At 45.2% G+C, this 22,955-nt stretch overlaps 1 protein-coding gene across 1 annotated transcript in view; it reads right to left on the bottom strand.

Annotated features, from left to right (window-relative positions):
• Window positions 1-22,955, bottom strand: part of si:dkey-215k6.1 (transmembrane protein 132C) — a 212,945-nt gene that overhangs the window by 45,066 nt on the left and 144,924 nt on the right. The window contains exon 5 of the mRNA XM_062380696.1: window positions 19,800-19,995. Coding sequence (XP_062236680.1) covers window positions 19,800-19,995 — 196 coding nt within the window. The remainder of the gene's footprint in view (window positions 1-19,799; window positions 19,996-22,955) is intronic.

Raw genomic sequence — 22,955 nt, 5'->3', positions numbered from 1 at the left:
CCTGGGGCCTTGCCACTGCGGAGATGTTTGACCACCTCAGTGATCTCCACCAGGGAAATTGACGATGAAACACCATCAACCTCGAGCTCTGCCTCCAACATAGAGGGCGTGTTATTCGGATTCAGGAGTTCCTCAAAGTGTTCCTTCCAACGTCCGACAACCTCCTCAGTTGAGGTCAACAGAGTCCCATCCTTACTGTACACAGCTTGGATGGTTCCCCGTTTCCCCCTCCTGAGGTGCCGGATAGTCTTCCAGAAACACTTTGGTGCCGACCGAAAGTCCTTCTCCATGACCTCTCCGAACTTCTCCCACACCCGCTGCTTAGCCTCCGACACGGCAGCAGCTGCAGCCCTTCGGGCCTGTCGGTACCCTGCAACCGAGTCAGGAGTCCTCCAGGATATCATATCCCGGAAGGCCTCCTTCTTCAATCGGACGGCTTCCCTGACCACCGGTGTCCACCACGGTGTCCGAGGGTTACCGCCCCTTGAGGAGCCTAAGACCCTGAGGCCACAGCTAGCCACCGCAGCTTCAGCAATGGAGGCTTTGAACACCGCCCACTCCGGCTCAATGCCCCCAACCTCCACAGGAATGCCAGAAAAACTCCGCCGGAGGTGTGAGTTGAAGATAGCTAGGACGGGGGCCTCCTCCAGACGTTCCCAGTTCACCCGCACTACTCGTTTGGGCTTACCAGGTCTATCCGGAAATTTCCCCCACTCCCTGATCCAACTCACAACCAGATGGTGGTCTGTTGACAGTTCCGCCCCTCTCTTTACCCGAGTGTCCAAAACATGCGGCCTCAGATCAGATGACACGATCACAAAATCAATCATTGATCTTCGGCCTAGGGTACTCTGGTACCAGGTACACTTATGAGCTGTGGTGTCCTGTCATTTTAGTTTGTTAATTTCAGTCTGTGTGTTTTCTATTTCCTGTTTTATTTTGTAGCCTTGCTCTCACTGTCTTGTTTCAGCTTCTCGGTGTCTCACTTCCTGTCTTTGATTGTGCTCTCCAATCCTCATGTGTTTCACCTGGTGTAATTGCCCCGGCCTTCCTGCTCTGTATTTAAGCCTCTGTTTCCCTTTGTCTGGTGTCGGGTTGTACTCGTTGTTTTCTCCACACGTCGAGAGAGATGGTTTGTTTGTTCCTGCGGTTTCGACCAGCTCCTTCTGCTTCCTCATTCCTTGTTCTCAGTGTGCCTTGGCGCCAGTGTTACTTTTGTTAGTGTTCTTGTTTTGTTTTTGTCTTGTTAAGGACGTTTTTGTATATTAAATCACCTTTTTGTTATAACCTTTGCATCCTGGGTCCATCTCCTCCCTCAAACCGTAACAGAACAACCCGACCAAACTATGGACCCAGCAGAGGTTAGTTTTTTCGAAAGAGTTTTTTGTTTTGATCGTTTGATGTCGGAGCTGGAGGTGGGACGCTCAAACCCGTTAGAGGGGATCCGCCTGGCCCTGGGTGGACCCCGCAGCCTGCAGTGGGGACACTCAAACCCTTTTGAGGGAACCCGCCTGGCTCTGGGAGGACCCCGCAGCCTCCAGAAAGGTTCTGGACTGGGGGGTAGACGGTGGAGGGGGGGCATCCACAGCAAAAGCCTCTCCCTCAAGCAGTCTGCTCCAGCACCTGCTCCGGTCCCAGCTCCACGCCGGAGGCTCCCAGCGGATGTCTCTCGTTCACCGACTTCTGTGGTCCTCACAGCGGCGTCTGCTCCAGCACCTGCTCGGGTCCCAGCTCCTGTGCCTGCTCCACGCCGGAGGCTCTCGGCTGACGTCCTCTGTGTTTCGGCGTCGGAGATCCTCGCGGTGCCAGCTCCGCACCCAGCTCCAGTGCCTGCTCCGCGCCGGAGGCTCTCGGCTGACGTCCTCTGTGTTTCGGCGTCGGAGATCCTCGCGGTGCCAGCTCTGCACCCAGCTCCGGTCCCTGCTCCAGTGCCTGCTCCGCGCCGGAGGTTCTCGGCTGACGTCCTCTGTTTTTCGGCGTCGGAGATCCTCGCGGTGCCAGCTCCGCACCCAGCTCCAGTGCCTGCTCCGCGCCGGAGGCTCTCGGCTGACGTCCTCTGTGTTTCGGCGTCGGAGATCCTCGCGGTGCCAGCTCTGCACCCAGCTCCGGTCCCAGCTCCTGTGCCTGCTCCACGCCGGAGGCTCTCGGCTGACGTCCTCTGTGTTTCGGCGTCGGAGATCCTCGCGGTGCCAGCTCCGCACCCAGCTCCAGTGCCTGCTCCGCGCCGGAGGCTCTCGGCTGACGTCCTCTGTGTTTCGGCGTCGGAGATCCTCGCGGTGCCAGCTCTGCACCCAGCTCCGGTCCCTGCTCCCGTGCCTGCTCCGCGCCGGAGGCTCTCGGCTGACGTCCTCTGTGTTTCGGCGTCGGAGATCCTCGCGGTACCAGCTCCGCACCCAGCTCCAGTCCCTGCTCCGCGGCGAAGGTTCCCGTCTGATGTCTCTCTTTCTCCGATGTCAGGGGTCCTCACAGCGGCGTCTACTCCAGCCCCTGCTACGCTCCGGAGGCTCTCCTCTGACGTCTCTTCTCTTCTGACGTCAGAGGTTCTCACAGCGTCGGCGTTCCCGGTCCCTGCTCCGCGCCGGCGGTTCCAACCTGACGTCCCCTGTGTTTCGGCGTCAGAGGTCTCCGCTGCACCTGCTCCGGTCCCTGCCCAGCGCCGGAGGCTTCCGGCTGGCGTCTCTCCTCTTCAGGCGTTGGAGGTCCTCGCTGCTCCTGTCCCTGTCCCGCGCCGGAGGGTCCCGGCAGACGCCACTCTGGTTCCGGTGTCTGAGGTCCTCACGGTGCCAGCTCCAGTTCCTGCCCCACGCCCGGGGCTGAGGTCGGAGCTCTTGCCCTCTGCCCCTGACTGGTCTTCGGGCCACCTGCTCGAGGAGCTCCCGTGTTGGGCTCCTGACCGCCCTTCCGAGCCTCAGAACTCTGTCATTGAGCGGCCACGGCGCTGCCCTCCCGAGCTTCAGAACTCTGTCCCTGAGCGTCCACGGCGCCGCCCTCCCGAGCTTCATAACTCTCTCCCTGAGCGGCCACGGCGCTGCCCCCCCGAGCTTCAGAACTCTGTCCCTGAGCGGCCACGGCGCCGCCCTCCCGAGCTTCATAACTCTCTCCCTGAGCGGCCACGGCGCCGCCCTCCCGAGCTTCATAACTCTCTCCCTGAGCGGCCACGGTGCTGCCCTCCCGTGCCTACGAACTCGGCCGTTGATCGGCCACGGCGCCGTTCTCCCGAGCTTCTGTGCTCAGCCACGGAGCCGTTGGCCTGAGACCCTGGGCACCTCCCGGATTCCCTCCTCCGGTTCCCCCCTCCTCCCACCCGTCTCGGTTATGGACCGTCTGGAATCCGGTCCTTGAGGGGGGGGTACTGTGGTGTCCTGTCATTTTAGTTTGTTAATTTCAGTCTGTGTGTTTTCTATTTCCTGTTTTATTTTGTAGCCTTGCTCTCACTGTCTTGTTTCAGCTTCTCGGTGTCTCACTTCCTGTCTTTGATTGTGCTCTCCAATCCTCATGTGTTTCACCTGGTGTAATTGCCCCGGCCTTCCTGCTCTGTATTTAAGCCTCTGTTTCCCTTTGTCTGGTGTCGGGTTGTACTCGTTGTTTTCTCCACACGTCGAGAGAGATGGTTTGTTTGTTCCTGCGGTTTCGACCAGCTCCTTCTGCTTCCTCATTCCTTGTTCTCAGTGTGCCTTGGCGCCAGTGTTACTTTTGTTAGTGTTCTTGTTTTGTTTTTGTCTTGTTAAGGACGTTTTTGTATATTAAATCACCTTTTTGTTATAACCTTTGCATCCTGGGTCCATCTCCTCCCTCAAACCGTAACATGAGCACCCTTATGTTCGAACATGGTGTTTGTTATGGATAATCCATGGCTAGCACAGAAGTCCAATAACAAACGACCGCTCGGGTTCAGATCAGGGAGGCCGTTCCTCCCCACCACGCCTCTCCAGGTGTCTCCATCGTTGCCCACGTGGGCGTTGAAGTCACCCAGCAGAACTACGGAGTCCCCTACTGGAGCCCCATACAGGACTCCATTCAGGGTCTCCAAGAAGGCAGAGTACTCTGAACTGCTGTTTGGTGCATACGCACAAACAACAGTCAGAGTTTTCCCCCCTACAACCCTTAGGCGCAGGCGACCCTCTCGTCTACCGGGGTAAACTCCAACACCGCGGCGCTCAGCCGGGGATTTATGAGTATCCCCACACCCGCCCGACGCCTCACGCCCTTGGCAACTCCGGAGAAGAATAAAGTCCAACCCTTATCCAGGAGTACGGTACCAGAGCTGAGACTGTGCGTGGAGGTAAGCCCCACCAGATCTAACTGATAGCGCTCCACCTCCCTCACAAGCTCCGGTTCCTTTCCCCACAGCGAGGTGACGTTCCACGTCCCCAGAGCCAGCTTCTGCCGCCCGGGTCTGGTCCGTCGAGACCCCCTACCTTCGCTGCCACCCATGTGGCTGCGCACCCGACCCCAACGGGTCTTCCCACAGGTGGTGGGCCCATGAGATGAAGAGAGGGGGGGTGCCACGTAGTTTGTTCGGGCTATGCCCGACCGGGCTCCGTGGCAAACCCGGCCACCAGACGCTCGCCATCGAGCCCTCCGTCTGGGCCTAGCTCCAGACGGGGGCCCCGGGCTTCCTCCGGGCTGGGTCCCATCTCCTCTTTTGTCGATATTCATTGAGGGTTTTGAACCAATAATGACTCTTCCTATTGTGAAATTTGAAAAGATTACACTGTGGTTTTCTTCATGCTCCACTAAGTCAAGTATGTTCGTTGCAGACAACAGGAAATTAACTTTGCCCAAATCCCAGAGGCGAGTGATTAAAAAAAAAACAAGAAAAAAGGAAAAACAGCTGTTTGGCGACTGCTTGAATCCAGAAGTTCAACAATCAAACCTTCACTGAAGCTTCAGCCTTCACTTAACCGATTGCAGATTGTTGTTGTGTGGCTCAGCGTCACCTAGAAGCCTTGATGTTACACACGTTGGTTGTGTTTCATTCATCTCTCTGCTTGCACAGAGGACCTGGAATCGGCTTGTTTGTGATTTGGGTCGTGTTGAAGTAAATGAACCTCGACTCGAACTGATATTGTGATTCAGCAGAGCGGCCGCCCGGTGCCACGAAAAGTCAATACTGTTTACTAAAATAATTAGAGGCTGCCTTTCTAATGCGCAAACTATAGTATCATCAATATCGCATCAATCCCTGATGTCTATGAACACAGACAGTGTGTCTGCATACATGTATCATACTTTGTGGTTGTATTAAAATGTCAAGGTGAAGAGACATTAAAAAGTGGGTATGTAGAAAGATAACAAAGTGGAGTGTGTGTGTCTGATGCAAGAAATTTTATTCACCAACTTCCTAAGAAACTGGTTCTCAACCACAACATGGAACACAAGCTGCTGGCATGGTAACTGCTTATAAAAATATATAATACAATGATCAAAAAATAAAAAATGATGACATCATGCACTCTATTTCGATGATCTAAGCTGAAGCCTGTAAAACAAGCGCATTTAGCATGTGTCCGAAACCACTTTGCTAGTGAAACATGGGATAAACCACTCAGAGTGCCACCTCCCATTCCCTGTAAAAGTCAGGCACCAGCACCTTGGAGGATTATTATTATAAGAACACATTTGAAAGGTAGTCACAGAGAAAGCTTCTCTTTTGTGTGCACAGAGCCGCTCCCCAATTTGTAGTAATAAAGCATCCTTAAAATCACAGGGAAATGCTCCTCCTCCTATTTCAGACCAGGGGTTTGTGAGTGCACAGCTCAGTTGCTTTCCTCTGCAGTTAAAGGTCCAGTGAGTAGAATTTAGTGACATCTAGTGGTGAGGTTGCATGTTGCAGCTGAACACCCCTCACCTCACCCTCCTCTTCCAAACATGAAGGAGAACCTGGGGAAACCTTCAGCTGTCTTACAAACTCAAAAGGGTTTAGTTTGTCCAGTCTGAGCTACTGTAAAATAACACGGCGGCCTCCGTAGAGAGGACCAGCTCCCGATGTAAATATAAAGTATTTTAATATAAAGAGCTCCTTCTAGAGTAAAGAAAACTACAACTTAGATGAAACACACCAGTGACAACATCACTAGGACTATTTTATATTCAGTTTCTGCCAATAGATCCCTTTCAGCTTCGTCTCACACACTGAACCTTTAACACAGCCGTGGGTGCTTAGATGGGAGCAAGTGCATTTTCCAAAATGAACTATGACAGGATGGGAAAAAGAGCTGAGTCAGCTTGAACCAAGCGAAGACACAGTGGAGGTCCCACTGCTTCTGTTTGTTCACCTGATTAATGCGCCGCTTGTAGCAATCTGACGTCTTGAGGATCAACTGGTGAGGAGCCTCTTAACCTGCCCTGCCTGTTGATTCTCTGTGTGCACCCCCCCCCCCCCCGTCTGCTAGAGCTGCACCACTCTTTGTTGCTGAGCTGGATGGAAACTTGTTTTTGACTCAACAAATGAGAACAACTCTCTACTTCTCTGAAAGAAAACAACAAACACTTGGTGTCCTGCTGACTCTGTTCTGCTGCAGCCTGCCAAAGAGACAGGAAGTCGTCACGTGGCTGGCCAAACGAACGACTGACTAAAGAGATGGTCGAAGAGACAGAGAGAGAGAGAGACAACTGCTTACAGAGAGATGAAGGAAAGAGACATGAGAAGAGAAAAATCATGAGAAATATGAGGACATGTAGAGAGAGGAAGAGGGAGAAAGGAATGACTGAGGAAAAAAAGGATCATGAGGTCTGAATAGTGAGGAGGAGGAGGAGGAGGAGGAGGAGGAGGAGGAGAAGGCCGAGGAGGTGGGAGGGAGGGAGACAGATGAGGGAGATGACAGCTGGGCGAGCTGCCTAGACAAGATAGAGGTTTGGACTCTGTGTGTGTTTGTGTGAGTGTGTGTGTGTGTGTGTGTGTGATATGTCAGGGATAAATGGCTATTATCACTATGACAATGTTAATTACAGCCAGACTATTAGGCTTGAGGAGTGTCGGCTCATTTATTTGGCTGCAACAGAGTTGTGTGTGTCGGGGTGTGTGCTATAGTGTCTGTGTTTGTGTGTCTATGCCATTTTTTAAACTAGTGAGTATATAAGTGTGTGTGTGTGTGTGTGTGTTTTTGTGTGCGTAATAGTATCAAATCTATTTGCTAGACAGAGTAATTACTTCAGGCTCCGGCCAAACGCTGAAATGTTTCTTGTGATCTATAAGACTTCAGACTAATCATTACTAACCGAGCGTGTGCCAAATTCCCACTCTTTCACTCCGAGTTATTTTAAGACTTTTATAAGCCGTGCCGCTGTCCCTGTGGATTTCAGAGATTATTAATGAAACTTATCCACCATTTTTTCCCCCACATTTTCTTGGAAAAGACATTGATTGAGCTTCGATCTGCTTTCATCGCACAATCAAACCTCAGAGTTGCAGTTGTGTGCAGTTTAAATGCACAACAAGTATAGGAATGTGTATTTGCCACATATAAGTACAGAAACAAATTTGTGTGAGGGTTCTGTGCAGCATCTTAGCTGTTCCTCTTCTGGACAGAGGTCTCACATGTTGTTCCTGGAATCTGCTGCAGCATCTCCCAGTTTGAAGTGTGATTACCACCAGCACCACTGCTGCCTTCACCTTCCACATCTTCTCCAGCTCCTCTTTCAGATCCTCTGCATGTTTCAAGCCTCTCATGTTACTTCTTGATGCTGCTGTCGCTTGGGATCACTACATCCATCACAACAATATCCAGTGGGTTGGCCATCTCTAGTTTACATCGTGCAAAATGCCTGCCGCAGCTCACACCCCTGCATTTGTATGTAGACGTTTGACTTCCATTCTATCTTCCATGGTTCTCTCAAGGTAATTCCTCCACCTGTGAATTGTGTACCGTTTCATCACACTGCGAATGTCAAGCAGACAACAGATTCAGCTGAATTATAACAATTGTTTTGTGTTTAAAGTATTCCACTTGGCGTGTTTGTAAGAACAATGCGCTGTGTGATATGTGTAGGAGTACAGGTTTGATGAGAGGAGGACGGGAAGTTTTTTTTTTTTCCAGCTACACTTGATCCTCGTGTGACTAATTCAACCACACACTCTGTGATGAAACATGTCCAATTGATGACTTCAAGGCAATGAACATGCAGCTGGTGGGCGGACAACACTGTGAGGCTGTGATTGTTTCAGGTTGGAAGCAGGATATCATCAAAAAGAGCGTTTATGCTCATTTAACTTTCCTCACACTGACTCAGTTAAAAACAGTAGCTGCTCTGTAACTTAAAATCAAAAAGACAAGACACATAAACTCTGCTTGCTCCAAAAATGAAAGGCTGAGTGTGTATTTAATATGTTTTTCTGAAAGATGATTTCTGTCACTAACGGAACTCTTATGACACAGATGAAAGTTCAAATTTTCTAGTTTCTCGTTCTAGTTTATTCTCTAAGTACATTTGATTTTAGGATATTTAACTTTGACTAGTCCTCAAATCCCATTTGATTGAGCACTTATTCAGACAGAGGATAACCTTTAGAAGTTTTACATGACGGATGAGATGCATTTTAAATATTTTAAGTATGATATTGGGCATATCAAGGGATAACCCATGAATACGAGAGGATTACTTGAAACGTTTTAAATTTCACTTACAGAACGAGCGACACACTGTTAACAATGTATACAGACAAATCTGACCTACTTCCTGTCCCCATATCTGCATGCATAGCAGAGTTTTATTCAAAATAAAATGCACCATCTCTCCATCTGCATTTCATCTGTTATTTAGAGAAAATATTAATCAAAGATTAAAGCGAACAAATGAAAGCTCCACAAACGACTTAACAGACAAATTACAACATTTACTGCTACTTGAATACATTTTGTAATCTTTTATTTGACAGAATGTTATTTCAATTTTTTAAATGTTTGCTCTACTCTTGTTTTGTGAGTTAAACTGGAGATCAAATCCCCCCGTCAGTCACTTATCCTGAGTTTTCACAGCCTCTCTCTCTCTCTCTCTCTCTGTATTCTAAACCTCTTCACCTCTACCGCCAATGTCGTGCCCTCCCTCGCCGTCCCACCTGCCTTCTCTGTCATGATCCTAATTGCTGCTGCTAACGAGATGCTAACGAGCCTGTGGGGGTATCTGGGAGTCAATCACCCTGTTGCTGGGGCAATTATCTCACGGCTAACCTACTTCCTTCCTGTCTCGCTGCCAGCACGATAATCAAAGGTTGAATCGACTGACAAACAAACACACACGCAAAAAGGCTATTGTGCGCACAAACACACCTGTGGACACGAGTGGTAACGGGGCCAAGTGGATAAGTGTTCTCGGGGACAGTGTTCCAGTTCGCCAGTGGTAATTATGCACACTGCTAATTAGAGCAGGTAATTAGCCAGAGAGACTGGCATTGTTTGAGCCTTCCCTCTAACACCAATTATCATGGAATATAGAGGTGGAAATAATATTGAGTCTTCGTGTGTATGTACACTGGGTGAGCAATTTATTAAGAACAACAGACAAATACCGGATTGGACCAAACTTCGCTCACAAATCAGCCTGATTGTTGTTTGTGGCATTGATTCCAGACGTTGCTGGAAACATCCCTTTGAGATTCGGCTCCACGTTCATATGTTTGAATCACATAACTGCTGCTGATTCGTCTGCTGCACATCCAGGCTCACAATCCCTTGTTACCCCAACTCCCAAAGGTCTATTTGATTTGGATTGGATCAGATCAGGTGACTGGGGAGACTACAGAGGTCCTGACATGATGCAACATCATGATGGTGAATTCTGGACATAAATGGATACAAATGGTCGACAACAAAACTCCTGCACAGCTTTTACTCTGTGTCTGATTGGTTTTATTGGGCCCAGTGTGCCATGCAGCACTTCCCAACATTAACACAGCCTGGACTGTTGACACGGCGGTCAAGTCAAGTTCTGACCCTTCCATCTGCAGCCCGGGGCAGAAATCAAGAGTCTTCAGAGCAGTCTGGTCTCTGTCCCACGTGCCACATTCAGAACCACTGAGATCACATGTCTTCACCCAGTCCAATGTTTGATTAACTGCAGCGCTTGACCGGATCTTTGTAATTGCTCCACTGCCACATGATTAGCTCGATGGAAAACTGCACAAGTAAGCAGGTGTACAGCTGTTATAATGTGCTGGGTGAGTATATATATACAATCCTATGTGTGTGTGTACTTGTATAAACACGTATAGTTGCAAGGATTTGTTACTGAACTATCTTAAAATAATCAGATCAGCAATAACCAATACTTTATAATTCTTAAAGTGTTTTATTAAAGTTAACTTGCAAAAATATCAAAGCTTGACAAATGTAGTACTTACCCATTGTTTAATTAAAGTTTGAATTATATTATTACATTTGTTTTTAAGTAAGCATAAATCGCAATACAATTACATCAGATTAAGTTTACAGTATCAACAAATTGTTACATTTATCCTCTGATGAAAACATTAATTTCCAATGGGATCCAAATTAATTAAATAACCGCTTCTTCAGTGGTTGTTGATTCAAAATGAAAGTTGTACGTTTATGGCAAATATCTAAAAATAGATAAGGGTCCACTAAATGTCTGAGTTACAAAAAGTAAATGGAAAAAGAAGCTGACGTTTTGTTTTTTATTGTCACAAATGAAGGAAATGTATTATAAAAGCTGAGACATAGAGGGAAACAGAGGAGCATAAATGGATGAATGGAGCCAGAGAGGAGCAAGCGAGCAAGGGAGGGACAGGAGGGAGCAGAGATAAAAAAAAGAGGAGAAATTGAATGGAGGGAGGGGACAGTAAAAGGAGGGTGTAATTTTGAACAGTCAGATTGAGAGAGGGGGAGTTGAAGAGATAAAACACGAGGGAGGAGGGATGAAGACGTTTGGTAGATATGAAAGCTAACAGCCTATCCACACACACACACGCACACACGAACACACACACACACACACACACACACACACACACACACACACACACACACACACACACACCACTATTGCTTAGATCCCAGGGAGAATTGTACTTTCAATTTCAAGACCCCTAATTGCATTAGAACTGCCCTGCTCTCGACTCCTCTCTCTCCTCCTCTGTCTCTGTGTCTCTCACTCCTCTCTCTCCTCCTCTGTGCGGCCCAGGACGTCCAGGGGACTATTACATGCTGCTCTGCACCTTCGCCAGCCTCCCTCCTCTCTCTCTCTCTCTCTGTCTCCCTCTGTCTATCTTCTGTGTCCACTTGTACCATCGTAGCTTGTCTAATTTCCTCCTTCTCGTGCTCCCCTTCTCTTTATTTTTCCATCCTTCTCTCCCTTTGACTCCCCCTTCCCGCTTCTATCAATTAGTCAGACCCATCCCTCTCTTTTCTGTCTATTCTCTTTCCTTCCTAAGTCTATCAATTTTACACCCTCCTTTTCCCCTTTCTTCCTACTCCCCCCCCCTCCATCCTATCTATTTTAAACTAGTCAAATTGTTCTTTCTCCCCATTCTCCCCCTTTCTTGTCGTCCGTCTCTCTGTCTGTTTCTCACCCGAGTCTTTCCTTTGTAACGAGGCTGATTTCACATAAAGCAGGTTTTCAGCTTCAACTGGGTCAGAGTGACATTTCCTGTTTACCATCTCGATCCATCTCCTGCTCTGTTTGTGTTCTCAGCTCCTTCCTTTTGTTTGTTTTTCAGTAGAATAACAAAAAAAAAGGGTTACATCCAGAATTTTCACTTTCCTCGTGAGATAGGTTACTTGTTGATAGTTTGATAGCATATTTCTGGGACTGATTTCTAAGAGAGATAGCAATTTGGTCCGGATCCAAACAAAAATCTGGATCTAGTGCATTTAAATATGGTTTCATACGGGGACTGTTGGGCCTTGGCGGAGGTTCGGGTTCTACTCTGCCTTTCTACTTCCAGTTTTTATCCTTTGATTAATTTGTGAGACGGCTGTTGACCCAAATGCTGTAAAACGCTGGGACCATAAACAGTTGCTAGTCTTAACTCAGAGCTATTACCCTGGTGGCACGATTCCCCCCCCACCCCCCACCCTTTAGCTCTTCACGTACACTTGAGAACAGCGCTCCAGTCTCCAGCTGCACCACAGCTGCTTTCACAGCCCACGAGGACACTGTGGTTGGACTAAGCAGCTCCCGGGTGGGATTAAGTGTAACTGAGCATGAAGGAGGCTGTTCTCACTTAGTGATTTAGTTCAAGTAAAAGAAATAAAAAGAAGCAAAAGTCAAATCAGTAAATCTTGTCAGAAGATGAGTATTTAGTCTCCCTCCACTTGTCATTTTGTCTTGGTTTATCTCTCCTCAAGCTCTGGTGCTGCTTTCATTTTTCATGCAGCATCATCGGTTTCAAGTTGGCATCAAAACCGGAAACTGAAGTGGGTGATTCCTCTGTTTTTAGTGTTCTCCCTCAAAATTAACTTTTGTTTTGTTTGGATTAAAAACCTGCATATATTAACCAGTCTGTGGCTCAGGAGCAGTTATCCCTCACTGTTTATGGACTGATATCATTTTATATAGTAATAGAATTTGAAATGAAAACACTTTGCTTTTGCTGGTTGACCCTTTGGAACCTAAAGAACCCAAAAATCGACTTTTATTCACAGAACACGTTTGTGTTTTTAACTCGACGAGACAGAGCCATCAAGGGAGATTCACTTTTCATTGTGTAAAGTCAGACAGAGAATGTTGGAACAACTGCTTACAAACTGCAGCATCTAGTTTTCTTTCATCCCACTTTTCGAAAAACTTGAATTCCTGCCTCATGTACAAAATAAACAGTAGTTTTGCGCTGATACAGGATATTTTACATAACAAAGAAGATAGAAATTGCATTTTTATCCAGTACTTCCACCCACCAGTGTTGTCCTCACAAAGTTCTGTGAGCCGTTGGATATGTACTTTTCACGACTATTTTTGTTGCATGTGTTATTGTTCCAGCTACAAAGAAGTAAGTTTTTTTTTTCATTGCTAAATATACAATGAGTGACAAAGAGGATGCTTGAAGCTGACTGGCATTTGCATTAAATCAGGCAAATGTCTTGTGCAACTTAAAAGTTTAAAGAGGAACCAAAGCTTATTCCTCTCAATACACTGCGCCCAGAGCAACGTGCCTTTATCTCGCTTGTCTCATTGACTTTGCAAGAATCCACTGCCTTTTTTTAACATTTACTTAGAAAGTGTGGTGCCCTCCTTCAGCCTTATAGCTTTTGTCATCTTCTTACTTACTTTTAAACTTATTTTTCTCGTTTTAACCCCCCCCCCCCCCCCACATCTCCCTTTTTCTCCCTATTGCTGTTGACTGATTGGAGCAAACCACAGTCGCTTGGTATGGAAATGAACCTGGAGCCCAGTACACGCAAGTTCTCAGTGACCGAAATACATTCACGCACACAAACACACCCACACACACACACACATAACGGGGGATGTGTCATGTGTGTTGATTAACTTGGCATTCACAGGCCGGTAACAAGCAAATACTAAATGTGAAGAGAAGCAGGAGCCCGGGTGAGAAAAAGCAAAGATGAAATCTTGCAGTTTTTTCTGCCAGCTGTAAAGATGAAGACAGTGGTGAGTAAAGAGGAGACCTGCAGGTTAATTACAGGAACAGGCCCACAGGGGAGATTTCCTTTGTGTGTGTCCTGTGAATGAATATTACGAAAGCTATTGAAGAAGTCAAACTAAATTGTATATGTTTAAATATATTTATAAACACAAGTTATTGATTTTAACGTTGTGGCTGATCCGTCTATGCTAATCTAATTACCTTTAAAAAGACAAAGGCTGCTCACAGAACAAACAAACTGAGACATCCTGGGGAGAGTGTTTGTCGGATCGATTCCACAGTGTCCTGCTTAATATCAGTCAATCAGGGGACTCAGGTATTTAGACAAGTGGCGACATGCACACACGTGCACAAGCACACATATAAAGCAAATAGGGGAATTGGAAAATAAAAGATAAAGACATGAAGATTAAACATAAAAAAATGGTAGAGTGAGAAAATGAAGTTTTTAATAAAGACCCAGACTGTGAAAATGGTAAATTGAGCTTAAAACTGTGTGTGTGTGTGTGTGTGTGTGTGTGTGTGTGTGTGTGTGTGTGTATGTGTGTGTGTACGCTCCCCTCAAGAGATTATTAACTATTTAGTTTCCTCTTCCTACACATTGACTTCCTTCTACAAAAAACAATCAGAGGAGGCAGAAAAGGGACTCACTTAGCATAACTCACACACATACATACACAAATGCACACGCACGCCATACACACACACACACACACACACACACACACACACACACACACACACACACACACACACACACATACATCGAGAGGAGGAAATTCATAGGCATCTTCAAGCAACAAAGATAAACAAGTGTTCCAATTAAGAATTAATTACAGAGCAAAGCCTCAGAGAGGTGAAACAGAGGAAAGAGGGGGCAGGGATGAAGGAGAGAGACAGAGGGAAAGAGAAAGAGAGAGAGAGAGAGAGAGGAGGAGACATAGAGGAGAAGATGAGGAAGACAAGAGGATAATTTAAAGCAAGAAGGGGGGGGCTCAAAATTGAGTGAAAGCGCTGAAAAATGATGAGAAAGAGTCAAACAGGGCAAAAACAAAACAGGAGGCCAGACTGATAAAAAAGAAGTCCCCCCCAAAAAATCAATTCAATTTTAAAGCAGTCGAGACAAGAACAAGATGAACAGGAAGAATATAAGTTATTTTATTTTGTCTTCCTCGTCTCCCGTTTTCCACAACAGAAGATGAGAAAATACACACAAAAATGCAAAGATCAAGAAAAATGGTCACGGGTTCAATATCATATCCAATATATACATATAAATATATTCAATTACAGTATAAAGTGTAGAGAATCATCTCTTTAAACTGACACTGTATGAATGTATGTACTATAATACTGCTGATTCATACAAAGGCAGAAATGATATGTCTGTGTCTCTCGCTCTCTTCTCTCTTCCTCGCTCTGAGAGGGAGGGAACAGCCTTATTCCAGAGGTGTGTAATGGCACTTGAATGGAGTTTAAAACAAAATTATTACTGATCCGGTTTATCAGCTTCTAAAACATCTCTGAGAGCAGGGAAAGTATAGCAGGTCCATTGCTGACCTCCCTTTTCATCCTGCTCTCCCCAGGCTACTAAAGATCTGTGGTTCTGTCCTCTTTTAATCTGCCTCCATTACTTTCCTCTCGTGTTTTCTCTTCAGTTATAGACCATGAGATGCATCTCCCTGTAAACCCGTCCGAGATTCATACACAAAACTTTCTTCCTTGTCAAATAATCACAACGCCACACGAACAAATAAGATTCTGAACTGAGAACACAATGTGTCGCTGTCCATGGTGCTGAAACTTGGACACATTCTACCATAGACTGAATATAAAGATATGTCTCCACTTCCTCCTGTTTTAAATTAGATTAAAATATCCTAAACACGTCTGCTGAGTCAAACAGATGGGATGATGTGGACCCAGGGATGTTTAAACCTCAATGTACATCCGTGTGATAAATGCTATCTAGAATAATATATATTAGATATTGACTTTTTGTTTCCATGTCCCCTCTGCTTACATGGAGGAGGTTGTTGTTTACACACAGTTGTCATATCGTCCATCTTTATGTAAAGTCCATGCTCTTAACACTGCTGAACTTTGCCAATTGGATCAATGACTACAGATAGTTAGACATCAGCATACGTGTGAGATATGAACTTTTTCTTGAAGCCCTGTGGCCGGATGGATGTGACGACACAACATTTTCTCACTGAAGAACGGTGTTTGGTTCCTGTGTGAAACGAACACAGGATTAAATTAGAGAAGGTTTGTCAGAGTTAAACAAGAAGGAAACTTCTCACTGTGAAAAGCACAGAGCTGAATCCATTCTGTTCAGTAACGATGCTGCTGACACTCTATGACTCCCGTCCACTTGCAGAGTGGAGAGTTTTACCGATCTGAGAGATTCAAAACTTCCTCTGCAACAAAACCTCTGTTTTGGGAGGAAGCGACAGGAGCTGCAAACGAAATCTGTTCAAATTACATATCTGTTTATTTTGGAGGTTGAGAAACTGAGGTCATACATCACTTAGCAAGTATTGTTCTAAGTTTCTTATGGGATTTTTATGGATAGACGTATCACAGTGTCGCTGACTTTATATAAGTTAGGACAATGCACATGAAAACATATAATACAGTCAATGATCTAATTTAAAATCTTGTATTCCTACTGCCTCCCCTCTTCCACTTCTCTTCTCCTCTCCTCTCCTCCCCACTCCTCTTCCTCTTCCTCCTCTTCCTCTTATCCTCTCCTCTCCTCTCCCTCTCCTCCACAAGATTAAACCTATTTTCCAGCCCCCACATGAGAGAAATTACTGCTAATAATCCCTCGTTTCCTAAAGAGGGCCTCTTTCTTTCCCGTTCAGCCAAGAGACCGGCACCTTAATGCATGTGCCGAATTAGGAGGAAAATGTCAGCGAGGGCTTGGTAATGACAGGCAGTGTTCTGCTTTTCATTTTTGCCTCGTAAAATAGAGAGAAGACCTATTGCACTGCCGCATCGGTGCTGCTGATAAGCTGACTTGTGATTTGGGAGATGGTGGATGATGGGCTGAGACGGAGCGAAAATCACTCAAACAGATCTGACAGAGGGATTAGGTTTCAAAGCCGAGTGCTCCGGATGCTGCTTGGTTTTTTTAGGACGTTTAAATATGTAAAAGCTGTGAAGTTCCCGCATCTTTGCAACATGGTGGCACTTGTGATGTTGCGTTTTTGTTCCAGTCGCCAATTGAGGGAATTTGCTCGAGAAGGAGCGGGACTTTGTGAAAGCTTTCACATCCAGCGCTCTTTGAAGATGCTCGCTCATAATTTCACTCCTTTTTTCGTTATTCTCACATAAAAAGCCTGAAGAGCCGGAGCTTTCATCTCAGCGACTTATTCCAGAGACCTCTGTCAGCGACACCTGGTCAGTAGTTCTGGTAAACAAATCAGGAAGCCCAAATAGCTTGTAATAGCAGCCATTTCTGAATGCTTTTACCCAAAGAGGAGGCAAAAAAAAGAGATGGAGGCAGACAAAGTGAGGCTGGGTGTTTTGCTGTGGCTATATTAAAACATTTCCACGTACGTGTGTGTGTTTCTGTGCGTGCACGGCTTTAGAAGTATCAGAATAGATGTCACCATTAAATTAGGTTTATATAAAACAATAACTGTGTTTTGAAAGAAACAAATGGCAGTGGCGTTAAACTTTATAAGAAGTTACTTTCAACACGTTTTAAATGCATTTATATTTGACTCAGTGGAGAACATACAAGGCCCAACACCCCCCTAATGTGAAACCACATTTAAATTCAATAAATCCCAACTTTTTATTTGGATCTGCACCCTTTTTCACAAACTCATAAATATCTGTCCTCTAAACGTGGTGAAGGGAAAGTATAGCAGGTCCATTTCTGACCTCACTTTTGATCCTGCTCTCCCCAGGCTACTAAAGATCTGTGGTTCTGTCCTCTTTTAATCTGCCTCCATTACTTTTGTCTCGTGTTTTCTCTTCAGTTATAGACCATGAGATGCATCTCCCTGTAAACCTGTCCGAGATTCATACACAAAACTTTCTTCATTGTCAAATAATCACAACGTCAACACAAGCGCAATACGATTCTGAACTGAGAACACAATGTGCCGCTGTCCATGGTGCTGAAACTCTGACACGTTCAAACATAGACTGAATATAAAGATGCGTCTCCACTTCCTCCTGTTTTAAATTAGGTTAAAATAATAACACATCTGCTGAGTCAAACAGATGGGAGGATGTGGACCCAGGGATGTTTGAACCTCAATGTACATCCGTGTGATAGATGTGGTGGATATTTTTCATCAAGAGCCAGAAATGATTTATTGAGAAAACTACAGGTGAAGAAAATATTCGTGGAATAGCCCCCTGATCTTGATCCGCTTCTACATTAAATATATTCTACCCTGAGCCACATCTCACCCATCCACCAAGTTCTGTGGAAATCTGTCCAATATTTTTTGCATAATCTTGCTTACACATGAACCAACAAAGAAACACACAGGAGAGAAAACGCACTGGAAACAACAGCTAGATTAAATACAAATGAATAAACACAAAACTCAAGGCTCACACTTGAAATAGTGTTTTTTTTTTTTTTGTATTAACCTTCAGAAAAAAACAAATATCAAACAGCAAATAACTGAAAAGTCCCTTAAACTAATTGTATCAGTGTGAAGAGTGCAGGGGAGTGAGATGTTAGCGTCACTCGTCCCTCGGCTCCGTTCGCGCTGCCCCCTTGAAAAAGAAGCCGAATCCCCAGAGCAGGGCGGTTTGAAATGATGGCTGCTCTCTGCCGTGGGTGAAAGAGACGGGAGCTGCACAAGCCCTGAACAAAATTGAATTTTCCCACTGGGGCTTTGCTGTTTGAAGGAGGGCTATCACTGGCTCTATCCCACTGGTAATGGAACAGGGAGCATTTTGAAAAGCATCCTCCTCCTCCTCCTCCTCCTTCTCCTCCTCCTCCTCCTCCTCCTCCTCCTCCTCACTTTGTAGGTGTCTATGTTTAGGGATGTTTCAGCTCTGCTTTGTGAATGTACACAATCATGGTGGAGTATTAACTGATTAGAAACTTTGCAGCATCATGAAGACCTGGACATAATTGTAATGGTTCATTGTGTTTTCCAGTCTCTAGGTTCTAAATTCGACCTCCTGACCTTTGTCAAATATGGGGAATGTGGATGAGAACAACGCAAAATAGTCCAATAATTGCATATATGTTTAATTGCATTTTATGAAATTACATATTGATTTTATTTGATGTTTAACCTCCATGCGCTGTGTCCTTTTTCAATTAAATGTAAAATTAAATGTTTCCAGATTAATTAAAGTATTTTGTGTGCACTTACAGTACAAATGTAGAGGAAAGCAAAGATAAAGAGCCAAAACGTGTTTCCTCATTTCAAAACAATAGATGCTTTGAATCTGCTGGACTTATTGACTATTGTATATAAAGTTCATGCTATGCACTTGGAGATTAATGAATGAACCGCCCCTCTGATGTTGTTTATTTTAGCACTCGATGCCCTTTTCTATTGAAGATGCAAAAAAATAACTTCATTTGAGGTTTTAATTCCTTTTGTTGTGTTGTTTCACTGAGGTGTTTTTGCTTTTTGGCTCAGTCACTGAAGAAAGGGATACAAATACAGGATTTGGTTCTGTATGGAAAATAGCCCTTTAAGACCTTTAGGGGCAAAAGTATTTGAGTCTGAGCAGGAACGACACCTGTCAGCGCCACACACACACAGGAGACGCGTTGGTGCACGAGTGAAGGTGTGTATGTGAATGTTAGTGCATGGTGGGAGTTGTGAATGTGAACCCGTGTGTTGGCATTTGCATGTGATTTGAGCGACTGTAGATCTACATGCATATTTATATGTTCTCTACCTGCGTGGCTGTGAGAACCCATTTACGAGGCTGCTTGTTATGAAACCTGCTGTGTGTGTGTGACCAGGAGGCCTGTAGCAAAGGGGGGGGGTAAACAAGCTGACCTTTACAGCTTTGATCACCCTGAGGTGGTGGTGTGTGTGTGTGGGGGGGGGGGGGGGTGGGGGGCTGGGCGTGTCAGCAAGAAGGTTAGAGCGAGAAGGGAAATGGAGGGGAGAATGGTGTCAATTCCTGGATAAGGAATGTTTGCTGATACCCAGCAGTGCACATTTCAGTAAGTCAGCATCTACGCTGGCAGATATCGGTATCTGGGCTCATCTCTCCAGTCATCACTTACCTCAGCCAGCGGCACGATGCCCTGTATGTCAGCGTTGCTGATGTAGAGGTGTGACACTTTCTCCGTTTGCCTGGAAGTCGTCTGGGAGCCGGCTGGGTACTCCACGTTCCAGTGGAGAGTCTGGGTCGGCACCAGGTTGATCACGTTGTCCACCTCAAAGAACAGCTGCATCACCTCGTAGGACGGACTCTCCAATCTGCAGAAACAGATGTAAAGTGATGTTTATAATGCTGGTAACACAATGTGGTTCTAAAAAAAAAAATTGAATCTAATACAACAACAAGAAAAACATTTGCTGACATCCAGGACAAGGAGGAACAATAGATATTTGTTAATTCCAAAAACAATTCAGCAATAATAACTAGAAAGATTGAAGAGAAAAGTAAAATCACATTTTAAGACTTGCAAATGGATTTTAATCCCGACTATACATGATATATTTTCTAGATATTTTAATAAATATTTAGTAGGTTAATCAGCATCATGCTGCTTTATAAGTGTGTGTTTGCATCTCTTTCTTTCTCTCATTTGATTGGATTTGAGTCTATTATCATCTTATTTATCTTTACATTGCACATTATGGTCTTTGGCAAAGCAAATAATAACTTCCCAGTGACTGAAAGTTTTCCGAAGAGGTTACAAAGAAGTACAGACCCATAGAAACACATATATAAATAATCAGTAGGTGACATCTCTAGAATCCACTTTCAGCCAAACTTTCTATCGTGAAAACTACTGTAACTTCTAACTAACCTCTATTCTCCTATTCTGATCCCCACACACAGGAAGTTGTCTGTCATTTTGACACCTTGGAGTCCTGCTGCACATTGTGCCCTCACAACTCTGCAGACTGTCATTACCTGCTTTGCCTCTCTGCCTGTCAGGCATCCTGATTCCATCTGTGAATCACATCCCTTTCTATCATTTATCACCACGGGAGATTCTTTACACTTTCTTTTCCTAGTCTTGAGACAGCAGCGTTATCGTTGGAGTTGTTTTTGTATCTGGACGTCAAACCCCCGAAAGTGAAGATTGTGATCAGATTCAAATGAATGGACGTGGCGCAACAGAAACACAGGATGTCTTAAATAAAACCATTCACTGAACCTCTGAAATGGGACAGCAGATAGCAGTGAAACACACAGACTCACAATTCATATTAAGTGCAACACAGAAGGTCTCCTGGGTGAGATTCCAGAGATAAACAATTTAGATACAGTTTAGCAACTGAAAAATGTTTGAACCCATTGATAAAAATATCCCTGTCTCTCACAAACACAAACACAAACACACACAATCTCGTTGCTCCACTTTACGCCTCATCTACACTTATTTGATTTTTCAAATACATCCACCCCAAAGATTTTAAAGCAAGATCGTACCGCTCTTTTAAAACGTGAGGGCAGACGAAAATATCCTCACTTTCTCAAATTGTCCTCACTCTGTTAAGTTTTTAAAGATATCTGAAGAACTACACACACATAAACAAACACACACACACACACAGAAAGAAAGAAGGAGAACATTAGCAGCTGTATACAGTATATACATTTACTGTATATATTGACATTTACTGTATATATTATTTTTTCGATATTGTTGTTTTTTATATTGATGTTTATATTGCTCTATATTGTTGTTTTTATATTGTTGTTTGTAAAGTGCACCAACCACACCAAGGCAATTTCCTGTATGTGAAAATATACAAGGCAATAAAAAAGAATTCTGATTCTGATTCTGATTCTGTAAATTGATTTTCGAGTTTTACAGCTCGGTTTTACAGACACGCAGGCGAACGCACACACACAGACTCGGGTTTATGGGGTGAAAAGGCCACGACGAAGCCAATTGCTGAGGGTCTGTGATATCTGGTGTGTCTCTGTGTCAAGGGAGAAATGGGCTGAGCTCCGCGTTGCTCGGATAGATTAAGGACAGAGAACTGATGGATGTCAGCTTCCCTTGACCTCCTCCAGATCCCTCCATCATACTTTCTCTTTTTGCCTCGGTGAGTCTCGACCCATCTGTCTGCCTCTCCCTGTTTCTGTCTTTTACCAAACTACCAGTCAGTGATACTCTATCATCTCACAGAAATAATCAGCTTTTTATGTAAGTCCATGCCAAGCTTTTTATAATCGGTGCTCAGATAAACCCACAACCTTTTTTTTTACAGCCGTACTTGACCATTCACACTCTCATATTTCAGAGCGCTGCCATCACAGAAGGTCATCATGCTCCTCGAACGCAGCGTCCTCCCGGTGGCTCAGCTTTAGCAAGTCTTTGCTTTATTTCATGCATTACTGTCCATTAGTGAGCTGTGACCAGCCTCTCCATTCTACTGGCACCGAGTGACAGAGGGAGATCCGCAGAGAGAGAGAGCGAAAGTCCAATTCCTTAATAGGATTTTGAAAATGACCAAGTGAACTCAACCAAATCCTGAAATTAAACACAGCTCAGCCTGGACCCAAACTCACAGGATTTATTAAACATGCCGGATTCTGATATTCATCAAATAGAAGATTTTCAGCTCAAAGAAAATAAGTTGTGTGATTGCTCAGCGTTGCCATCGTGCCCCGAGGACAATACACAAATGTACGACAAAAATAAACATGTGTAAAAGGTCAGTGTGATAAGAACTACCTAAAATGACAGAAACCGTCTTTGACAGAAATCAATTCAATGTGTAGTTTGCCTAGTAGTTCAGTTCATGTCCTTTCCAGTAACATGGAGGAGACGAGCCTCGACCGCAGGCCAGCCTGTCACGTCGTCCATCTTTCTCAACAGCTGATGGTTAACATCAACAACGCAGCCATTATAAAGTGTAATCAAGCTGTGGATGTTCACTTAGGAGAGACTTTAATTGATAGTATATTTTTATCACCAGGCACAACAGAGGAGATGATGATGTGATATAGATGAGAGCGTGTTGGGATGTGAGAGACGGGGTGAGGCCGTGCGTACAGAGCAGCCCCCCCCCCCCCCGGGGGGGTCCAGACACTGGTGGTGGTTGGGATGCTGAAGGTCTGAAGAGGATGATGGATGGACCCTGCTGGGCTCGACCAGGGACTTTGGGTATGAAGACTGGAGGTGATTGGGGTTGGAGGAGGGGTCATGATGAAATGACAGCTGACAGCGAGCAGGAGGAGAAGAGAGTCAACA

This window comes from Platichthys flesus, chromosome 3, assembly GCF_949316205.1.
Source record: "Platichthys flesus chromosome 3, fPlaFle2.1, whole genome shotgun sequence".
Lineage (NCBI taxonomy): Eukaryota > Metazoa > Chordata > Actinopteri > Pleuronectiformes > Pleuronectidae > Platichthys > Platichthys flesus.
This window is presented reverse-complemented; position numbering and strand designations above follow the sequence as displayed.